This window comes from Polypterus senegalus, chromosome 6 (assembly GCF_016835505.1).
Source record: "Polypterus senegalus isolate Bchr_013 chromosome 6, ASM1683550v1, whole genome shotgun sequence".
In the NCBI taxonomy this organism is placed as follows: Eukaryota; Metazoa; Chordata; class Cladistia; order Polypteriformes; family Polypteridae; genus Polypterus; species Polypterus senegalus.
The window spans coordinates 85,704,205-85,728,596 of NC_053159.1; the positions used below are offsets into that span (position 1 = coordinate 85,704,205).

The 24,392-nt window shown below is 37.9% G+C and overlaps 2 protein-coding genes across 4 annotated transcripts in view; both read left to right on the top strand.

The window, feature by feature from the left end:
* Positions 1-16,007, top strand: part of LOC120531235 (5'-AMP-activated protein kinase subunit gamma-1-like) — a 60,129-nt gene extending 44,122 nt beyond the window's left edge. For 2 of the 3 annotated variants that reach the window (XM_039756465.1, XM_039756467.1), the window contains exons 12-14: positions 231-377; positions 2,083-2,176; positions 15,862-16,007. In XM_039756465.1, the coding sequence (XP_039612399.1) occupies positions 231-377; positions 2,083-2,176; positions 15,862-15,905 (285 nt within the window). In that variant the 3' untranslated portion in view covers positions 15,906-16,007. Of the gene's footprint in view, positions 1-230; positions 378-2,082; positions 2,249-15,861 lie in introns of all 3 variants that reach the window. The other variant, XM_039756466.1, reaches the window with a different exon arrangement.
* Positions 16,008-22,322: 6,315 nt separating this feature from the next.
* The window catches only part of si:dkey-195m11.11, a 31,346-nt gene continuing 29,276 nt past the window's right edge, over positions 22,323-24,392 (top strand). The window contains exon 1 of the mRNA XM_039756468.1: positions 22,323-22,414. Within this exon, the coding sequence (XP_039612402.1) occupies positions 22,384-22,414 (31 nt within the window). The 5' untranslated portion in view covers positions 22,323-22,383. The remainder of the gene's footprint in view (positions 22,415-24,392) is intronic.

Below are 24,392 nucleotides of genomic sequence, written 5' to 3' on the forward strand. Positions count from 1 at the left end.
AGGTAGGCATTAGCATTCGACTTATGCGACCTTATAAAATACCAGAAATTATACTGCAAAATCAAGTCCCAACTTATCTGTGGGAGAACGTATCCGCGAATATATACGGTATTCCTAAAAGCTTCTTATACTAAGTTAATTCTTAGAAGTTTTTTGAATTTCTCACAAATTTCTAGAAGTAACACATATGGTGTCAATGCGTCAATAACATGATGAACTTGCTTCTGCAGAACCTGGCTGCACAAAAATCTTACAACAACCTTGACATCCCAGTAAAGGAGGCTTTGCAAAGACGGCCACATTTCATGGAAGGAGTACTGAAGTGCTACCCACATGAGACCATGGAAGTCATTATTGACCGTATCGCAGAAGCTGAGGTAAAGGAGGTGCTGGTTCCCTGCAGTTCATTTTAATACAGTTCAGCTCACCCTTATCCCATTCGATTTATTTTCTGTGCCTGTTTTTTTCCCCTACAATATCCAGGGCCTAACCTGGGCACAGAACAGCTCTGGACAGAACAACATGTCATGATAGGGCACAATCATAAACAGTCCTTCTTTCTCACATAATGCCAATTTAGATTCAAAGGCCAACCTGCTTGTAATTGAAATTTGAGAATATTTAGATGAACACTGAGAAGGACCATGGTGATCTGATCTGCCTAATTAAATAAAACATTCAGAGAAAAGCAGTGGGTAGAAACTGTATAAAGTGAAAATATTTTAGTTGAAAATGTCAAGGAGGAAGTGAAGTGAAGGAATAGTAAAAGGAAATTTAAAAATACAGACAGTGAAGTAGCAGATGCTCTGAACTTTATGTTCTTAACATGTGAGGCAGTGGATAACCTCCCAGGAGTAACAGGTACAACTAAGTAGTTGCTGAGTGATTTGGAAATTATAGCAGCAGAAGTGCTGTTCAAATTAAATAGGCTGAAATGTAAGAAATCATCAGGACCAGATAAAATTTATCCTTGAGTTCTTAAGGAGGTTAGTTAGTACATATTTGAACCCCTGATGGATATTTTCAGGAAGTCACTGCACAAGGGGGAAAGTCCAAAGCACTGGAAAATGGCAAATTTTGAATAAAAAGGGTGACTGGGCAGATCCAAGCAACTATAGGCCAGTAAGCTTAAAGTAAGGGCATTGTGTGTAAAGGGGCACAGGAAGCAGAGGGTGATATGAGGAATGATAACTGCGGGTGAAGTTAAGTTATATTTGACTGTTTGGCTCCCCATAATATAAATATATATAAATATATTTATATATTCAGGAACAACTTTATATATTCCGACACTAACTTTATATATTCCGAAAATCATTGTAACTGCCTGTTTGGCACCCCATAATATATATAATATAGACATGATTTGAATAAATTAATCATTGCAGGAGGACTTACAGGAGGAGACAACATTCAGGCATAAGCAAATTTGTGGCAGATGAGATTTAATATAAGTAAATGTAAAGTGTTACACATAGGTAGTAAATATGTGAAATTTGAATGCACAGTGGGAGGTCTGAAAATTAAAAGTCCACCTTATGATAAGGACTTAGTAGTCAACTTCCAGGAGAATGTTCAGAAGCCATTAAGAAGTCTAACAGTGCTATATAAAATAACATTCTAAGTGTGGAGTACAAGACAAAGGAGGTTATACTCAAGCTTTATAACGCATTGGTTAGCTCTCACTTTGAGTATTGTGTTCAGTTTTGGTCTCCAGACTACAAAAAGGACATAGCAGTGCGGGAAGAAATCAAGAGAGGCATTTCACCTTATATTTGGACATTCCATTAGAATTTAGGACAATTTGATTGTTTATATTTATATTATAGTTTTGTTCAATATACTGCCTTCCATGACCCTAAATTGAATAAAATTGGTTGAGAATGGTTGGATGTATGGATCCCATGGGATTTTATGGAATTATTTTGAAAGACATTGTGTGTTTCAAAGAAGCAATCAATTATACAATTTTCTAAATTCCAAAACAAAAATAGTATTGAAATACTTATTTTTTGTGTTTTAGTGTTGTGAAAAAACACTGCCAAAAAAAACTGCCAACTGCTATGTTGCCTTCTTCTGCAGGTCCATCGCTTGGTTCTCCTGGATGAGTCGGGTTTTGTGAAGGGCATCATTTCCCTGTCAGACCTGCTCCAGGCTCTGGTGTTGACTCCTGCAGGTATAGATGCACTTTTCTCTTAACCTCTTGGGAGTTCCCGTTCGTCTTCACCTTCATGTGTTTCACATTCAGGTATGCAGAATCTCACTCCACAGCCTTGTTTCTCTGTAAGGTGTGGTGGCTGGCCTTGCTCAAACTTCCTACACCTACACAACTGGACTGTGCTGGGCTGACAGTTCTTGGCTGTTCTGCCATGCATCAGTGGGATGAGTGCAATTCAGCAGTAAACTGCTAGCAAGAGGGAATGATCTTCATGCAGGGAGTCTTGCTAAAAACCAAATGCTTTTAGCTATAGCAGCTAAATTGTACAGCTTTTGGGCTGGCAGACATGGACATCTAAGTTGACCGGGGACAACTCTAGAGGACACCTGCTTTATATTCAGACAACACTTTCAGCCAGCAAATATTGGGACGTGCAACTAGTTTCAAAGGTGACAAAGACTCAGCTAATCCCTTGACTTTTGATGCTTGCCATGTGGTTAGCAGGACTGCATAAGTTTTACTTTGGCTGTAAAAACTTTCCTGTTATTATCCTTACAAATATCCACAATTCCAAGTTGTTAAGTCCATTGTATACAAACATCTACAATTAGATGTCAGTCATAATTCTTGTCAACTCTTCTGGAAAAAATTATTTTTTAACAGATGCATTGCTTATAGTATGTGTTGCCCCACATATGTCTTGGGTGAATTAGCATTCATATTCTGAAATTGTACAAAAATATACATTTTAACAGGTATAAATGCAAATAAAACAAACACACAGAAAGAGTGACAAAGAAGGGATGTAAATTATAAGCCTGTTCAGTACAAGCTTCCACGGCCAAGATAGGCTCCTGTATTGGGGATTAAAGTTATCCTCAAGGATGAAGAGAAATTAATTGAGCTACAGACTTCGGAAAAGGGTGGTTAATGGCATCTGAAACTGATATTAACTGCTATTAGTACTACTCCTCTGAAACTTGCTTTGTTAATGTACTTTTTCTGCACCATCTTCAACTTCATCACCTTATTTCTGTATTCTTCTGTAGTTCTGTCTTTTGTCCTTTCTGTTTTCTAGTCCTGGCTATCCCTGTTGATCTTTCTCCATTCTCAAAATTGTCAATTGTTATTGATCTGCTGCGAGCATTGGCTCATTCCTGGCACCTTCTCTTTCAGAACTCACTGATGCTTTTAGCACCACTGAGCATGACAGCTACCAGAGCTGTCTTCAATGTTAATGTGATATGAAGAGATCCTTCTGAGTTTGTATGTCCTGACCTGTGACCTCTGCCAATATCGAGCTTCTGTTATTGATCATTTCCACAAAACCCTGTGATCTGTGCTTCAGAGCTTCACAAGTTTATTCCCAACTTTACTAACTCTTAGTTCTTGATGCTTCTGGAATCATCAAGTCTGCCCTAGAAAATATCTTCAGAGATTTTATCTGCAGTCCTAAGAATGGTACTCAATTTTATCAGCCGTGTCTCAAACAGTGGCATTATCTTTCCTTCAAACACTTGATCCCTTCTGTCCATTCACCGTCTTTCCTGTCACACACATTCTGCACCCATGCTATTCCCAAGAATGATTGGAAGGCTGTCTATCTGTTCTTGCATTTCACTTTAACTTGATTATGACAGGATTTGCTAATGCACTGCTTATCTGTTGTTCTGGCATCGATGGAATCGTTTGTAGACACATTATAAATCTTGGGTATCTTGGATATCATGTCCTACTCTGACAGACTCAAAGAATTAAACCTGTTTAGTCACGAGCAGAGGTGACTGACTGGAGATCTAATCCAGGTATTTAAAATCCTCAAAGGCTTTGCTGAAGTAGAGCCAGCACCATTTTTTTCAGCTGAAAGGTGAATCACATACTCAAGGACATCAGTGGAAATTAAGGGGAAGTGCATTTACTACTGAAAGCTGGAATCACTTCTTTATACAAAGACTTGTGGGACTCTGGAACAAACTTACGAGACATGTAGTTGAAGCATAAACCTTGAAAACCTTTAAGAAGAATCTGGATGTGATATCGGGATATTTTAGTTATTAGCTGAACAAACGAGCTTGATGGACCTCTCGTTTGTCAAACATCTTATGTTCTAAATCCATTTGCTTCCCCCTCTTTATATATTTTAGACCTTTTAAAAATACATTCTTGTTATTCCACTTGTCAACTGCATGTTTCAGCGAGCCACAGTCAATTGGAGCAACAACTTATGATGAGGACAGACCAATTTAGGAAGATAGTCCATTACTGAGCAAGTTCACCTATACAACAGGACTCATTCATGCTAGGCCAAGTTTCTTGTGGCAATGTACAAATGGACCAAACTCATGGAGACACTGGGGGATTGTGCAAACTCCACATTAAAAGTGACAGGGCCATCATTGAAAGGAAGGTCCCTGTGATATGCTGCTTGTCATATATTATACTTTTGATCAATAATTTGTATTTCTTCATTGCTGTTTCCTTAAAAGTGAATTCTTCCATAGGAGGTTTGCATTCGAAATAGACAAGACTAATTCCATTCCACACCATTCATATCCATAAGCTACATTTAAATCATGAAGGCTGAATTCCCCTTTTGTCATGAGCTTTTTACTTAATCCACTCCTCTTGACCTCTCTCCCTGAAAACAACTGATCTGGGATATTGATATTTTTACTATTACACTTGTATGCATAAAAAAAATCACTCCTGTTAAAAATTTTAGGTATTCTTTATTGATTTGAGGGTCCGGAATCAAAATCTGGAATTGGTCTATCACATCCTATTTTTGAAAGATGAGGGTTTGAACTGAAATAAACTGAAATGCAAAGAAAAAAACTGAATATATTTTTAAAATATATTAGACTTTTTAAAGTTATAAATTACAGATACTGTATAGATGTTTTAAATATAAGTATTTCTTACAAAAAGTAGTCACTTAGTATTTTCCTCTTATAATCCTGTGATGGTGTCTCATGGTTGAATGACCAACAGATGTCTGCTAGCATTCATTCACTCCACTCTCCACTGTAACGTTTCTCCAGTCGAGTGATGCCCTGGTTGATCCTCACCTCACGTTCATCAGAGTCTGTTCCCATTTCTTCTGGGGAAAAAATCCAAACGTGAGTGTAGGAAATGGATTTTTAAAAAAATGTTACCCTCAGGGGCTTCGTAGGAAGAGAGAAGCTCCTCAACTAGTTCTTCGTAGTTTTCAGCCTTTGTGACAAACACTTTCAAATGCCTCCCAAGCTCTTTTTCCAACTTAGCACAGCTTCATTTTGAAGTTTGCATCTTTGAAAAAGCTCCTGGAGTTGAAGTCCAGTGAAGATGCCTTCTTTTATTTTTGCTTTGCTAATGCAATGTTTGTTGCCACAATAAAGGACGGCTGTTTATTATTTTACCGTTTGCTTACCTGTTAACCTGGTCAAGCCAACCTTGCATATTTCTGAATAAACCATTTAAGCAGTACCTTCCTGTCTTCTGGATAATAAAAAAGTACCTTTCTAACTTGCGAAATATACATTTTCAGCTTTTTTGAAAGAATAAGAAGAGAGAAAAAATAGTGATTGAGAACAAAAGTTGTGCAACAGAGATTTGATGTTGGGGTGTTTCCACCTAAACTAACATTAAGAATGAGGGAGGCTGCCATTTTGAAGCTTGAAATATATTTCAAATAAAATTCTGAACATAAAAAGTACTTTAGCCATAACTACTGTAATTTAATGTAACTTATTCAAAAAAATTATTATTTTTTTTTTTTTTACCCCGTACAGTGTTTTTCACTAATTACATAGTCACAGAAACTGTTTTTGACTGAGAAATTCCAACTTCAGTAATGGATTCAGCACACTTCAATTTACATTGTACCCTGCAGACCAGTGTATGAAATGAATGTTTGAAAAATAAGTCAGTGTCTAGTTATTTAGAAATATTATATGTCCTGCAACTCCACTGTGTCAGAACTGGACTTTTCTCTGGACTTAAGGCACTGCAAGCACTGGAAAGGACACCAGATTTTGTCCATTTATTTCAGACATGCTGGAGAGCTTTAATTACTGTATGATATTTAAATTGTGTTTTAAAAGTCCAAGTCTTTCTTGGAGTGCTGCATTTGCTCCAGGATTGCCCAGGGACATCTTTTGATGCAGACTTCTTCCATCTCCTGAGAAAGGTAGTGAAGTGGTGCTTATTCTGACAAACCAGCCTTTACAGATCCTCCCAAGCATTTGTGACCATAAGAGAGTGTCCTTTTGTAAATGTTGTAGGCCTGTTAGGGGCAGTCAGTTATTTGAGACGTCTGATGGGCCTTCCTGGGCATCTTCTGAGTGACACCCTTGTGGGTCCTTCCTTAAGACTGAGAAGAGCAGCCTCAGAGAAATCTTAAATTCTGTTCTACTGCTTTTTCCAGTGTTCCTGGTGAAGGCAAACCATAATAACAGATATTTTCCAAGAAATTGTAATTTTTTAGATAATAAGGGATGTCAATTGGGTTACATGCCACTTATATTTTTGAGAGAAGAAGTGATAAACATTCCAACAGGCCGAGGTCTATAAAAATGCCGCACAGGCATACCATTGATTATGGCTAATATGACTCAAAAGCAAGACCTCTGAATTAAATTGAATTTATTGCTTTTTTTGTGTTCAAGTGTTTCATGAGAACCAGTCAAATACAGCTATACAGTAACATTTATACTAATAAAATAGCAATTATGAAATAATGCGAAAGGAATAATAGAAAGGCCTCTGAAGCCTTCTCACAACTTTAAACCTATTCCTTCAAGGTGGGCACTAATTGCATGAGGATCAAGATCTGACAAAGGAGAAAAGAACAAGACACTACCAGCCCAAGAGACCCCACATCCCGTATGACACATGTTCAGTTATCCACAAAGATAACCAGATATTTGGTGCTGTACTATTCAGTATTTACCTAATGATTCCATTAAGCAATATCGGTCCCAACCACCTCATTAATCTTAGCTGCTGAGAAAACATGTCTTCCAAGAGCTGAGAGAAAGAGAATAGAGGGAAACAATTGTTGACTTATTTTGGTAAAGTTTCAATCATAAACATAGTTCAGCCTTTAGTAATTTCATGAAGAGCAGTGACTACGGTGATATTAGCTTGGCACTCTGAGAGACAAGTGTGGTCTTCATCACATATTTTTGCACCATGATGTTCATGCATTAGGTGGAGATAACACTAATGATTTTGTGTGGTCACCTTCATGCTAGAAAAGGTGATTCTCAGAATGGCACTGCCCACATCCACAGCAGTTGTATGGTTTGCAATTTGCAAAATGACTACATCATGTTACCTGCATAATAAAGCTAACAGATTTAAATGCACATGAAGATACCTACATATGATATTAGACATTTTCAGCCTTTATCAATAGTCATGAGCTTTTTCAGACTTTATGCCGCAGCTTTATTTCTTATAGCATGTGGTAGCTCAACCTCAGGTTCAGTATCATGATGTTGCTGATCCAGACATCTTGTTTTTACTTGTATACCTAAGACACTGATGCAGCCTGACTATTACCTGTTAAGCTTAAATTTTGAATCTGGGCTGAAATGTCTTGTGTGTTGAGCTTGCATGCTCTTCCTGTGCTTGCATTGATTTGCTCAGGCAGGCCCAGTAGCCTACTGCAATCCACAGACATTTGTTCAGTGTGACTGGTTATGCATAACTATTCTGTTGTGAAAATGTGTGAGCACACCACATTGGGTTGACATTGCATTCTGTGAGTATTTTTCTTGTGGCTGTTATTCTCTGAAGAATCTTCAGCTCCTGTATAATCATTCCTTGATTGAAGATGTTTTAAAAAATGAATGTATATAAGTTATAAATGTAGCTTTTGAGAATATGACATATTTAAACCTTAAACTGAGCTCATCTTGGGCAGCTTCTCTTCACTCAGCCACCAATTTGCCCAACTCTGTACCCTATCCCTGTCCATCTTTAACAATTCTGTTGACTGTAACATCATGTAGTTTGATATCATATGCCACTTGCTATTTGTATTAAGATATAAACAGCATCAGGTTTTTCCAAAATGTTTTAGAAATATGGAACACATCAGATAAGATGATTTGTGTTTTCAGTTAATTACAATGAAGTAATTCATTCTTGTTTACCATGGCGGCAGAGACTGGCAACATGTGCCTGAATATGCAAATAAGAATTTTACTGTATTATACACACGTAACAATATTAGTACTACTACTCAATTCGGGTGCCTGAAGCTGGTCAAAGACAAAACAGGCAGAATGAATACATGTACTGCTGCTGGATTATGTGAATTTCCCCTTGGGATTTATAAAGTATCTATCTATCTATCTATCTATCTATCTATCTATCTATCTATCTATCTATCTATCTATCTATCTATTATAGAGTGCCTTTCTCGTCTATCTATCTATCTATTATAGAGCACCTTTCTTATCTATCTATCTATCTATCTACTGTACATATATGGCATACATTATATATGTAAAAAAATTGTGAAGAAATGCATATCATTAATGGCGCTCATCATCAAGGATTGCTTTGAGTTGTTTCAATCCACCTCCAGAGGTTGTTCACATTTTCAGAAAGGCCAACGCCCTAAGTTACAGAGTCAGAAGTTTACACGTAATCCAGACATGCCAAGCTGGAGCAGACAAATTTCATATTTGGTGTGTGGTCTGCTAACTGCACACCCCCTGTGGCACTCCTGTATAATCGGGAGCTAGTCCATTGTATTCATTCCAGCCAAACAGTGAGGTTATACATACTTCCTTGTGCCTTTTTGTGACTGCCTGCTGCTGGTGCAGTGAAATAAGCAGACTACACGCTTCAGTGCAATTTTGCTTTTATTTCCTTATTATTCTCAGGGAAGTTGTGAAAGCTGAGGCCGGTTATAAAGCATACTTGGTGCAGTGTGGCACACCGCAGTCAGCTAATGGCTTTGCTTTTTTCTGCTATTTTAGAGTTCATTATAAAGTCTATACTTAACCACAAAGTGACTACTGACTGACATTCAAACAACTTTAGATTTTGGAATGAAAAATGATTTTGAATACTGCAGGTACAACCTTGAATCTTTTACAATAATAGGAAGTCTGGGAAATGATGATGCAAATTGGTTGCCTGTAACTTCCGATTTTTGTTAATAATTTTCTAAATGACGGCCTATATGGGTGGATTACCAGCAGTCAAATTTGATGCAGCAAGTTCTGTTGAAACGCAAAGTATTTAGTGGCAGATGTTTGTGAAGGAACTGGAAAAAAAGCAGACGCTAATTGGCCATTGATACTGTAGGAGGTCAGCCAAGGGTGGAAGAACCAGTCTGTAAAGATGGGTGTCATGACCCAGACTGCAAAAAAAGGAGGAAAGTGGGGCACGGTTTTGATTCTGGATGCTTTTCTTAGCATGACCCTGTAAGTCTGCTTGTGGTTGGAGTGGAGGAAGAGATGCTGTGCTGCTTTCTGAGTTATAGGTTGTATAATCTGACATCATGTTGGCTGTTTTTCAATACTATAAAAGAAAATATAATCACAGAGTCTTCTAATGAAGATGGAAATGTGAGACTATGTATTTGTGATACAATTTTTGTTTGATGTTAGCTACTTATATTTCTGTTTACATTACTTTTACAATCTTTGAACATATTTGAGTCGTGTCTTCTTTGTTTCAGAGGTTTTTGAACCATTAAGGCTTTGATGAGTGATGAAAGTTCTTGTGAGTTTCACAACTAGTTAGTTCCCTTGTTCACACTTGTGAAAGAGCCTGTCATGGCAGAAGAACCGAGGAGTCAATGGTTCTCTGCTTTATTATGCAATCCCTTTTGGAAATTAAGGTTGGGTAACAAGATGAAATGAGTCTGTGCAACTGCAAATGAGAGATGGTAGAGGCAGCTCCAAATGTGCAAGTGCAACTCCAATGTGGAGCTACACATATTTAGCAAATGAATAACCTTCTGATTCTTACAAGAGGCCAAACTATTGATATGTTTCTATGCTAAAATTCACAAATGGTTTAGTTTTTATTAATTGTTAGGTCACTGGACTTAAGTTAACGTGTATATCATTGTGTATTCACAAATATTGATGGCACTTTACAAGTTTTGATTCCTAATTGATGATAACACTTTTGCTGATGTGCCCCTTTGGTTTCATTGATTCTAATATTACATGTGGTGATTTTCAAATCCTAATCTAAATGAAAAACATTATTAGACCATTAGTTTATTTTAGCTAATTATTATATATAGCTTGTCTCTGAAGATGAGTCATATACAAGGATGAATAGCTTTTATGCAGATTTACAAATTCAAGCCAATAAAATAGCAGACTAATACAACACATTCTTAGTTAACTAAACCTCTTTAAGTGGACAGTTAAGTTTGCAGAGCCATAAACTTTGAATTAAATATAACAGGAATCTGACTCATGGAACACATGGCTACTAGAAGTTCTGTCCAATTGGCAACAACACTCCTTGAAGAAATACATTTCTGTTGGGCCTGTGGTACATTGGAAAAATTAAGTCAGAGTTCAGCTTACCAAATATGGCTCTGGACCTCAAGCAGGTTGAATAGTTTGCTAGTAGTAACACACAAAGACAAACTAAGAAGTGAGAATTAAAGCAGCAGCTTTGCAAATTAAGGTGACACACTATATTGCTGCATTTCAGGGAATAGTATGGATGTGTCCGATTATGTTATCAGGAATGCTGGCTTCTCCTTCACAATTTCAAGTCCATTTTCAAGGTCTTCATTTGCAGAAGGCCACCTAGATATTTTTTATATTTTGCCTCAAAATACTAAAAAGATAAAGACTAAATGACAGGTGATCACAGCAAATAATAAAAACAAATACACAGCAGCTGCTCTGACAAGAGTGGTGTATGCTAAAACAATGAGGTTCCATTTAAATCTTCAAATCAATTAGGAATTTTTAATATTGCCAGAGTCTGGGGGCTCAGCCTACTTTGCTAGTTTTACTTATTTATTTTGAGAATTTTAAGGGATCCACATAATATGATTGTAGCGTACAATGTGAAGTTAAGGAATGTTATTGTACTGTACAGATTAGTCAGGGGCTAAGCCATGTGTGACTTTATAAGTCAAAAAGGGGTGATGAGGGCCTTGATGTCACTGACTGGTCTGCACATCCCTCAGCTCTCCTCTTGTAATGGCTCATCTTCTGGTATTTCCGCCATGCTCTTGAGACTGTGCTGGTTACCTGAGAGGAAGTGGAGGCAGAAGAAAAAGAAGAAGACAACGACTTTGTGGTGTTTGATTTTGTGCACGACAACTGTGTAAGCTTGGGAACAGAGTGGGCTGGTTCCCAAGGAGAAGATTAATAAAACAAGTATTGTGTGGTAACAGCCTGTGTTTCTGCCTGCCTGTGTCAGGTAAGGGCAGCTGTGCACTCCCCTGGTTCTACAGTGGCATCACAAAAAATATTTATATATTTCCCCTTGGGATTAATAAAGTATCTATCTATCTATCTATCTATCTATCTATCTATCTATCTATCTATCTATCTATCTACCTACAGGGTGGTCCAGATCTAATTATGCAGATCCAGATCGTCTGGTTGACTTTGATTTATGAGGGGATGATTCCCGTTCGGTGCGATGACGATTTTTCATGTCGTCAGTTTTCACACTTCTTGATGGTGTGGGATTTTTTGGGTGATTTTCAATGTAATAAACTTAGTTATAGCATAATGAAAATTGCATAATTAGATCTGGACCACCCTATATACGTATTGATTATACTTAATTAACAGTAGGATAATAAATGAACAATTTGAACAGCTTGACAATGTAGCAGAAGGCCCCCTAGATATTTTTTATATTTTGCCTCAAAATACTAAAAAGATAAAGACTAAATGATAGGTGATCACAGCAAATAATAAAAGCAAATACACAGCAGCCGCTCTGAGAAGAGTGTTGTATGCTAAAACAATGAGGCTCCATTTAAATCTTCAAATCAACTAGGAATTTTTAATATTGCCAGAGTCTGGGGGCTCAGCCTACTTTGCTAGTTTTACTTATTTATTTTGAGAATTTTAAGGGATCCACATAATATGATTGTAGTGTACAATGTGAAGTTAAGGAATGTTATTGTACTGTACAGATTAGTCAGGGGCTAAGCCATGTGTGACTTTATATGTCAAAAAGGGGTGATGAGGGCCATGCTCTTGAGACTGTGCTGGTTACCAAAGCGGAAGTGGAGGCAGAAGAAAAAGAAGAAAACGACTTTGTGGTGTTTGATGTTGTGCACGAAAACTGTGTAAGCTTGGTAACAGAGTGGGCTGGTTCCCAAGAAGAAGATTAATAAAACATCGTAATAAATCGTGTGGTAACAGCCTGTGTTTCTGCCTGCCTGTGTCAGGTAAGGGCAGCTGTGCATGCCCCTGGTTCTACAGTGGCATCACAAAAAAAAAATATATATATATATATATATATATATTTCCCCTTGGGATTAATAAAGTATCTATCTATCTATCTATCTATCTATCTATCTATCTATCTATCTATCTATCTATCTATCTATCTACCTAACTACAGGGTGGTCCAGATCTAATTATGCAGATCCAGATCGTCTGGTTGACTTTGATTTATGAGGGGATGATTCCCGTTGGCTTTGCTTGATCCCAAAATATTATCTAGCATTTCAGTATTCTTTAAATTAAACATCCACCTTCATTTTTATGGCTAATTGCTCCATTAGTGACACCAAGATAGCTCCTGCATTTTGAGTGTATTTTGCCAAAGTAAATCTTAAGCTTTTCTTCACTGTGAATTGTCAGCATGGCCTTACAATCAGCACAGTTAGCAGCAACTGCATTTTTTGGAATTTAAAAATAATTGAAGGACTCCTTACTGCTTCATGTCACCAAAGCAGTTAATTGATGATGTAACTGAGCATGTCTCATATTGTTTTAGTTACAAGTACAGCCTTGTATCATCAGCATATAACTGAAGGTGAACTTTTTTTTTTTTCTCTAAATTACATCTCCTAATGGCAGCAAATAAAGAGAGTAAAGCACTGATGCCAGTGCAGAGCCAAGAGGGGACACCACGTCTAACTTTGGACTGGAGTGAGAGCACTCTGTCACCAGACTTTAGCTAAGGCTGAAAGTGATTTGAAAACGTAGGAAATTAACCAGTGTTACAATCCAACTAAATTCTCAAACTTACTTAAGCAAACTTAAAAGCATAAGGTAGCATTTCCTGCACTGTAGTTCATTAAAACATTATTTATAATACAGTTTAAGGCCACTTGTGTGTGGTGACCAGAGTGGGAAATAGACTAAGCATATTCTCAAATGTTCTGTATTTTAAGATTCAAAAAGGACTTTATTAGGATGTGTCATGTAATTTTCTGATCTACTTAATCCAGACAGGGCCGCATTAAGGATTGGTGGCTGTAGTCTATATAGCTATCATAGGACGCAAGTCCATCGTATGGTGAACACACATAGACACACGCTTATCACACCGAACACACACCCACAGGCCAATTTAGCGTCGTCAGTTCACTTGGTCTGCATGTCTTTAGATTGTGGGAGGAAACTCATGCAGACATGGGGAGAACATGCACACTCCACTCTGGGAGAATCTGGGACACAGACCTTTATTAGGACATCTCACATGAAATTGGTCTCTAATCACTAAGAACCTTTAGATCTAAATCTGATTTCTCAAAATGGCTAATTTTAAGGAATCAGACCTAATGCCATTAAGTATAATGAATTCATCCTGTCTTGTTTTGGATATTCTCCCACCAAGTCTTTCAAACAATTAGCTGCAACTGGGTCTAAAAAGGTCGGGCTTGTCTTAAAAATCAATTGTAAAGTTTTCTGCTCTGTCATTATTTTAAATTAAGATGTTAGCCTAAAGGGTGACATGTTGTGATCTAGTGCCATTAGATCTACACTCTTAAAAATCCTGGTTCTTTAATGGACTTCTATGGTTCTTTACTGAGTTGTGTGGTTCCTCATAGAACCACTGTTTGATAAAGCACCATTTCATACTGGGAAGAGTTCTCTGCATATGAAGCTGGTTCTTTGTGCTTTGAAAAACTCCCTAATATGTAGAAAAAAAATCTGAAATTGTTAAAGTATGGTAGGCTGCCTACAGAGTAAGAAAAACTGGACTTAGCCTGCGTTATTGTATGTCAAATTTATTTATATAGCACATTTAAAACAACATAGGAATACTGTGGCCAAGTGCTTTACAATGATAGAATAAAAGAAAAACATACAATTAACATGAATAACTTAAAATATAAATAAAATAGTAAATAGAAGTAATGATACTTGATCACAATGAGGAAACTATCAGTATTACTGAAGGTCACAGAATGCAAGTGAATAGAAGTATGTATGCAGCAAAAGTCTTATTATTAGAAATTATAACCCATTGGTATTTTAATGTTAAAGTTCATGGTTATTTACTCTATAGAACCTGTTATGGATCTAGATAAATAAAGTTTTTATTTTTTTTTTTCTGGAACCTTCATGTGGATGGGTCTTTTAGGAACCAAAATTGTTTCCCCTATGGCATCACTTCGAAGAACCACTCTGGCGTCTTTATCTTTCAGATCGTAGAGTCAGACGGCAGTCTTATGCCATCTAGTTTACTATTTAAGAAAGGTGAGAGTTGTGATTGGTGATCATGTTGTCATTTGAAGCTTCCCAAGGTGCTACTCTCAGCAAATTTCCTTTCTAAGATTTGTGTGAGGTGTATTAAGTCGCTCCCACTTCTCCCCATCTTACTTTCGTTACATCTCTTATAGAAAAACACAATATGCAGGGAGAGTATTCTGAATTTCAATTTCTCAGCAGATGTAATCATTTAACACATTCCTGAACATGATTTGATGACATTCAAAGTGATGTTTAGGTTTATTTGTGTGTGTCAGGATGTGACTGCATGGGCACCATAACTAATAATAGAAAAGTGAATCAGTCAGTGACACCTGGCGGAATTATTAGTACTGTAAAATGCTGGGCGCCAACTGAGTTTGAGAACATTTGCTCCACTACATTTTGTTCTATGGAGAAGATGATTTGATATTTTTGTGCAGATTTGTGCCCTAACTGCAGCATGATTATATAAGGGGAATGTAATTGTTTTTAGACATATATGATTATTTCATTTAATTTCACTTTTTGTATTACAAAAAGAAGAGCCACTCCAGAGAAGAGTGACTAGGCTCATTCCAGGGCTACAGGGGATGAATTATGAGGAACGATTAAAAGAGCTGAGCCTTTTCTGTTTAAGCAAAAGAAGATTAAGAGGAGACATGACTGAAGAGTTTAAAATTATGAAGGGAATTAGTATCGTGGATCCAGACTGTTATTTAAAATGAGTTTATCAAGAAGAAACTTGTTAAGGGTAAACTTGAGACAAACATTAGGATGTTTTTCTTTAACACAGGGACATGGAATAAGGAACCAAGTAGTGTGGTAGACAGTAAGACTTTAGGGACGTTCAAAACTCAACTTGATGTTCTTTTGGAAGAAATAAGTGGATAGGACTGGCGAGCTTTGTTGGGCTGAATGGCCTGTTCTCGTCTAGATTGTTCTAATGTTTTTGTAGAATACTAGCCTGCTATAAGACGTTAATGCCTCAGATTGTTCCTATTGCTTTGCTGTTCCATGTTTTTTACGTATTAACTCATCTCTACTCTTTCACAGAAACGGCATCCATTGCAGATGGGATAGACAAAGGAGGAAGTTAACAGAAAATCAACCTACATTGAACTTTGAAGATTTTCCTGTGACAAACCTTGTGAAGGGAATGTTAGAGAGTGAGTGATATCAATAAAGGATGTTCAACTTGATTGTGTAAGTTCACCTTCCTAAAAAAAATCTTTGGTCTGTCAAGGTGTATTTACCATCAGGCTTTATGATGAAGTGGCCCTCCTTCCCATCACTTTCCTGGATATTACATGTAAATACTAATTACTCCTTCAGCATGGTACCTTGATGGTTAATAACTTGGAGGGAACACCCAAAAACTGCTTGTTGAGCCACCATTGTATATCCATTGTGTGACCCCAGCAAATTGCTTCACCTACCCCACATGTAGATATATTCAGGTCTATAAAATTTAGCATGAAATGGAAACTACTTTGGTATGATGTTCAACATGAAAGGCACTGTACTAAAATTCTTTGAGATCTTTCTAAATGAGATTTTCACTGTAAACTGTGTTTAGCGTAGCACACTGATATGATTATTCCACCACTGCACTGCGCATCTGTTAACCACAGAAATGGCTTGCCTAATATTTGCAATCTTATATTAAATGAAATGTTTTATTACTGTATTTATGTGTCTCACGTGAACTTCTCAGAATAAAGCAGGCTTAGAAAATCAATGGGCAAAATATATTCAAGTTAAATTTTTAAATACATCCGGAAGGGGATGCCATGAAGTTACAGTGAGCTTAATAATCTGTCAAATTGTGCAATTCTAGTGCTGTATCTTTTGAATCTTCATTTATCACCCTGTATCAATCTTTTATCTTTAGTGATATACAAATGTAATATATATTTGCACACTGTCAAAAGTTTCTATATAAATAAAGCCACACTCCTAAACAAGCCCGCAGGTGTTTTTTTATTGATGGAAAATGAGTGAGCTCTGCAAATACCAAGTTGCTATCAATGCCTCATGGACCTTTTGGATTTATTAGGTGAGTCTCCCAGAAGGTGGTGAAGTGCTGCTGCCTCACAGGTCCGAGAGACCCGGTTCAGATCCCACTCTCGTCTCCATCACTATGTTGTTTGCATGTTCATTCTGTATCTACAAGGGGTTTTAGGTAAACCACCAGCTTTAAACCGACCCTATGTTTGTGTCTATTGGAAGGCCCAATAATGATGGGCACCCCTGCTAGAATTCATTCGGATTTCATGCCAGATGCTGCCATTATAGTGTTTGGAAATTATTTGGAACTGCAATATTTGTCAGTTGACAAGTCTCAAAGTAAATCAAACTACCACCAAAACTGCAGTGTGGGTACAAGGGTTACAGTCCTCCACCTCCTCTGGGAATGTAGCCCTCATACGCTTTAATAAATTTTCTAGCCCGCTCAAACTGTGAAAATAAACACAACTTTTATCCTATTATACAAATGTCATATGTGTGTCAGAGGGCCACTCATCTGAGGTAAGCAATACCACCCCAGGACATGAGGGGGTGCTGTTGCCAACAATGTCATCTCTTTCTCTGCCCTCAGCCCCAATAAGGCACTCAATGTGAGAAGCTGATCACACCCATTCTGGTCAGAGGACTATAAATCTGAGCCTCTCTCAGAAGGTGGCATCTCATTTGGACATATTTCCACCACAGGGCAGAGTTCTACCCCAGACTCCACTCAGATGAGTATCTGTTTGTTCAGAGGAGGCACTGCAGGCTTACCATTTCTTTATCTGTGCCAACAAGTGCTATTTCTTTTGTTCCTGAAACCATTATTAAAAGAGACAACCCAACATGTATTCTTTGGTCTTGTGTTGTACCTTGCTTGACCACATGGTACAGAAAAGATCCATTGCTAGGATCTGCCAACCACAACAGTGTATTGGTAGAAGAGAACCATGAAAAGAGAAGGAGGACAGAAAAGGGAAACAGGATGGAGCAATTGCAGGTTAAGGGCCTCATTTGAGGGCCCAACAGAATGGAATCACTTCTAGCATTTCCAGGTTTTGAACGGGCATCCTTCTGATTGCCAGTGCAGATCCTCAGCCTTGGAGCCACCATTCTGCCAAGAGTGTTGAGAAGAATGAAAAGTAATACTCAGAACAATAAAATTGCATTACTCACGAGATTGACCTGAAAACATGCAGGGCTGGAGACATGATTAAGAGAGACATGTCACCTAGGCACAAGGAATGTTGCATTTTGGTAAACATCAGAAATACTTGTGAAGCGCCTTACAGGCCTGGAATGATTCAAAACTGAAGATGGAAACTCTCGGAGCAGAGAATACTGTAAATGGAAGTCCTCACTAAATATTGGAATCTTCAGTGTATTGCAGAAAGATACAAAGTGTGTGACAATGGAAGAAGGGTAGGGATGCTGGATAAGTTAACGTGATAAAAGAACAGTGATGTTTGGAATGAAGTTTCCTCCAAAACAAATTTGGTAAGACCTCCAAAATTTAAGCAAAAAAGTAGACCAACGTCTTACCTGGTCTGTTCAGTAGAGACTCCCTTAGTCCAGCCAGGCCACAAATACTACCTGTTGGCTTCTTCTTAGACCAGTGCCAAAAATGGGAAGCTGGCAAAACAACTATAAATATCATCAAAAAAAAAAAAAAGTGAACACCCCAGAAGGAGGAGGGTCACCGTAAACCTTTAGCTTGATAACAAAAATGACAACAAAGAAAGTTTATAAATAAAAGATTTATTACAAAAAATGTAAAGAATGAAAGCTCAAAAGAGCTAAGCAAGGCAAAAAAGATGTTGCCTGAAATGGGAATCCATAGTTTTCAAGTCCAAATATTTCAAACAAAAGGTAAAATCCTTAAAGAGAACCCAAAAAATGCCATATAGCCATAAAATCCAAAGAAACAATAGCTATAAAGAGGAACACTCACCACCAAGTGCATACAATGTACTATGAGGGGCTGCATGTCCTATCAGAAGCAAGACAGGTGGCCCCGTCTCTTGGGGAACCACTAACAAAATACAAGGAAGAAGGCAAAACATACTCTACTACATAATACTAAAAAATCCAATTATATCGATAATAATAGCATAATAACTATTCATGGTGGCTCTAAAATCTGTACTGACCCCTACTCTCTCTTCTGTTTCTTTTTCCGTTTTTTTGTGGTGGTGGCCTGCGCCACCTCCACCTACTCAAAGCTTCATGATGCTCCAACAATGATGGATGGATTAAAAGGCAGAAGTCTACGTGACCATCATCATCATCAAGTTCCCTAAATCCAAAGAGGACTGTTTCATTTATCTTAGGTAGAATGCCCAGAGGGGACTGGGTGGTCTCATGGTCTGGAATCCTTACAGATTTTATTTTTTTCTCCAGCCCCCCTGGCCATTGGACCTTAGTCTTATTCTATGTTAATTAATGTTGACTTCTTATTGTGTCTTTTATTTTTCTATTCTTTATTATGTAAAGCACTTTGAGCTACTGTTTGTATGAAAATGTGCTATATAAATAAATGTTGTTGTTGTTGTTGTTGAAGTATAAATAACAATATAAACATAGTCAATACTAGTAAAAAGGTTAAACATGAACAAAAATACAAAAAAGCAGAAATAAGAGGACCTCTGACTGTAACAAAACACATGGGAATCTGTTATTCTATGAGATGTTTCCTACAGCCATAACAGAGGGAAGCCACTACATCTCAGACTACAGGGTGTGATCCTTCACTGTTAAATAAAGTTAGGCTAAGCCCATTCTTAGGCTTAATTTTTATTTGGTGTGTGCCTCAGTCCTTCAGTCTCAGTGTTTGTTGCAGTACTCATAAGAGTAAAATCATAAGAATAGAATAAAGAAACATAAGGTATGAAATGAGAAGCAAAATGAACTCCACAGACAACTTGATAACAGTGATAAATTTGGAAAGCAAGTGCAAATTCCTTACAATTAAAGCAACGGAACTGAAGGACATAACAAGAAGGAATATTCTTAATTTCCTTGGTATACCGAAAGATGTAGAGACTGCATTTGGTAGGCTACATCTCTCTCTACATTAACGCTATCTAAAATATATCGGGGATTAAACCCTAACTCTGAGCAATGCCATGTAGACCCGGTCAAATTTTTTTGGACCTTCCTATATTAAGACCTTTTTGGTGGGAAAAGATATTTGCTTAACTCTCAGATGATGTCAGTCATTCCAAAGTAACATCAGGTAGGACGAGAATATCTTGTAATGAACTCACTGTGATGTCCTACACTACAATGTTAACCCAATGACTAATTTTGTTCAGATGGAAGAATGCATCGTCCATAACTGAATAGGAAAACCATATGTTTTATCGAGTAAAACTATCTTTATGTGGAACTGTGCAGAACTTCTTTAGAATCTGTCAAGAATATATTAATGGTGTTCTGGGGGCTTCTGCCATCATTTTGGTGTAACTCTTGTGGTTTTATTCAGTGCTACCGGAGTACAACTTCAAACAATGAAAGAATAACCAGCATTTGATTTTATTTCTTGAATGTGCCTACTTTAAAATGTATATTGATATTATACTTATGGAAAAATTAAAATTATTTTGAAATAATAAATATACTGTTATATATATAAAAGTAATCTGAGGTGGATAAATGTTTGATATCAACCAACACTTAATAAACTGCACTTTTTTTGTATTTCCTAGTGTGTGTATAAGCAAAGACCTGTTTGACCTCATTTGTGAGCGTTTAAGAAAAATGTTTTTCTATCAAAGTCTGTGAGTTTGACCCCATGAATACAATACTTTTTTTTTCTAAATTTAATTTATACCTATACTTTCATAACAATGTTTTATGCATTCTTCATTTGGGACTCAAAATGTAAGAAAATAATGTTTAATGCAGAAGAAGTCACATGTGAGAGGAAGTAGCCTATACGCTGACCAGGGGCCTCATGCGTAAACGGTGCGTACGCACAGAAATGTTGCGTAAGAACTTTTCCACGTTCAAATCGCGATGTATAAAACCTACACTTGGCGTAAATCCACGCACTTTTCCACGGTACCTCATACCTTGTCGTACGCAAGTTCTCCGCTCGGTTTTGCAGACTGGCGGCATCCAGCGTCAAAGCAGTGCTACTGTTCCTGTGTGGTTACACCTTATTTTCCTGACACGGCTTTATAAATACACCGAAACTAACCGCATATTGTTTATTAGTGTAACGCATCTGATTGTAATTAACTTGTAACAATATAATGGTCCCGGGAACAGCCATAGTATTCCAAATACCAGAACTGCTTTAGCGTTGTTACTCTCACTTCTTCTTCTTCTTCTTCTTCTTTCAGCTCCTCTTGTTAGGAGTTGCCACAAAACATGTCATTAACTAGTTGTTAGCCTTGAGTTGAGGTTGGGTTTAATTATCTTAAAGTTAGCGATGGTACAAATCGGTAAACCACAGCACTTTACTAAAGTCATTTTTTTTGTATCAATAAATTTGTGTTATGATCTTGTTGTACATCTTTGAAAAGATTGTTTTTAAATAATGTGATTTTATATGTGTTCCAAAATATCAATTACTTTGTTACTTTATTTCAAGTGAGTCACCATGCCACTTTTGAGTCTCAGCATTTGGTGAACGTGTTACTTGGGTGCCAATCATGGTTTCACTACATGAAAGCTTTATTATAAATCTTCATGTAATGCTTCAGTTCTTTTTCTGTAAGTATAGATTTGATTTTGAAAGATCAAATCTGGGTTAGGGTTATAATGATATTCTGGTTATGAGTCATAGCTTTGTTTCTTGATTTGATTCTTTGTCTTACCATTTTGATTCTGGATGCACTTCTGTGCGTTTTGGTAATTTCTGTTTTGTTTGTAGTTATGGTTAGAACTCTGGGTTTTGGTTTTCGGAAATTAAACTTTGTTGCTTGATAAATTACTTTAGTTCCAGCATTTTGAAAACCTGAGTTATCTACTGGCCCATTAAATTAGCAGTTCCGAGGTTGCTCGGTAAAACACTGCACCCGTATTCGAGATGACACGGGCCTGTTGGACCTCCTAAACTAATGAGCCGAGCCGGCGCTGTGCTCCACACAAGCTGTTTTTGAGTTCCTGCCACTGATTCAACAAATCAATTTTAAGTTTTTCTGTGATTCACTGGATTGATTGCACTTTGGACAGAACTCATTTTTTTTAATCATCTGCAAATAGTAATGTGTCTTTGGGTCATTTATTGTAATGCATATTTCTGGAGAAAATATAAGCTCAGTCCATGTGCAATCCACTTTACATGTCGCGGCAGCTGAATGAATCAGCCAGCAAAACAAACATTATAGGGAGAGATTCTATAAACTTTAATGTGTAAGTCAGTGAAATTTACAGTTTGCTTAACAAACATGGCACACTTCAGTTGGCCAACCCTTTGTTGCGACACTCTGTACTTACTGGTTCAGGTCTATTGCAGGGCTTTCATTCAAGGAAGTTCTGCTTTCCCTTCCTTTCACAATTTTCCTGAGCGCCACTCTCATTATCTTAGGCTCAGTATTGAAGATCAGCTTGTGGGATAACATGGGGGCTCCACATCTCCTCAGTGTGACAGGTAAGAGAAATGTCTGTTAAATATAAAATGTTCATCTTGACATGACGACACTAAGGGCTGGTGAAGGCATTGGGCCTTGTTGTGCTTATAGCTTTTACGTTTTCTGTGCATTTTTAAAGGAAGTATTAAAATGCTCCCAAGACAATGGAGAATTAGATACTGTATTTTTTAAACTTGCTCTGCTAGATCAACAACTTAAGCAGGGTTTCTAATAATAAAGAATCACACTGTGGGTATTAAAGAGCACACCCATGCCAACCGGTGCACTGGGCACTCAGTCCAATATAGCTGGAGGCTCTGAATTGGCCCGGTTTGGTAGTGAATTTGGGTGACTCCTGCTTTGTGCCCGATGTTGCTTAGAATTGGACTGAACATGTACGATAAGAGATGGATGATTTATTAAGTAATTACACCAGCAAGACTCCTTAAGTCTTGTCTTCCATTAATATTTTGTGTTGTTTATTGCCTTTAGTGTGTGTATGCATGAAAATATACTTCTCTAATCTTTCAGAAATAAATAAATAGCATTATGTTGTTTGTTAAAATGAGCATGCCTGGGTAATGGCTGGCTCAGTTGTTGTATGAAGTATAATCTGGAACTCTAGTCTTTAGACCATTAAAGGAAGCATTTTCACATACATACTGACGTTCTTTTCTATTAAATACAATGAAATTCCATATTTTAATACTTTCTTGTTTATCTTGATGTTGCAACCTGTGGCATGTGATCAGATATTTAAGCAAGCATTTCCACATACAGTCTGCACGTGTGTGACGGTCCGGGTTGGCTCTACACTACCCTGTTGCGTTTGGGAGCTTTTCCAACCCGACACCATCAAGAATTGATCTAAGCTGGGCAAAAGAGGACACACACAGTCAACCTGGGGTTGGTGCCTAAGTGTCAAGCGCTTTTATTAAAACCAATCAAAAAACACTGTTCAAAATAGTGCAGATTCACATTAGCCCATAAATAAATAATCCATGAAAGCCAAAGTGAACATGGAGGTTAAAATCAATATTCCATTAAAGCAAAAATTAAAATCCAGCAAGAAGTCCTTTAAAATTCACAAGTACTGGTGTATCCCTCTAAAATCTGACGTCTCCCCGGCTTACCCTCTTCGGATCTCACAGCACGAGGAGATGATGTCCCGCAGGTGCAGACAACCTTTATTTCTGACCTGTGTCCACTGCCAATCCAATGACATTCCACGGGGCACATCCAAGCCCAACTCCATCTGACTGTCGTTCCCCGGCCTTGTGGGGGAGCCCGCCATAAGTATTACTGCAACCTTCAGCTTCCTCTTGAGTGCTCTTGAGGGGCTCGCATTTCCTTACGCTTGTTTCTGCCAAGTCTTGCACTGGCTCTCCCTCGCTCCTTACCTTCTCTTTAACATCCATCTATCTTTTTGTTTCCCCTTCTCTGCTGTGCCAGCTCCATATATTAACTTGATCGGACGCAGGTGTGAGACGTCACTATCTTTGAGGCATGAATGTGGCAGCTGAATGATCTGTTTGCTTTTACATGTGTATGTGTGATCAACCAGCACCCCAATCATCCCTGGAGTGAAGCGTGCTTACACATAACTGTGCACAATTCGAGCCCGCATGCTCTCGGGACGCGATTATTTAACAACTCGCCCTTCACCACAGACCACTCATCACAACATGATACATCTACAACTTCAGCTCACTATCTTGGAAGTCACATTTGTGCTGATTGCACCCACCCAGAGCTGGATTGAGAGTGTCGATGATGTCTAGTGTGAGGGACGGCCGGCAGCTCAACCCAGCCGGGATGCCCAAAGGATGGAAGGATGGGGGAAGGCAGCTTTTCCAGGACACTGCTTCCCCCAAAACGCTAGATGGCAGTTCCCCTGGAGTTCAGCAGTGCCCCAGATTCCTGCAGGGTATCCTGGGACTTGGAGACCGGTTTCTTAGCCCTGTTGGGTACCAGGGGTGCCATCAGGGGGAGCTATGA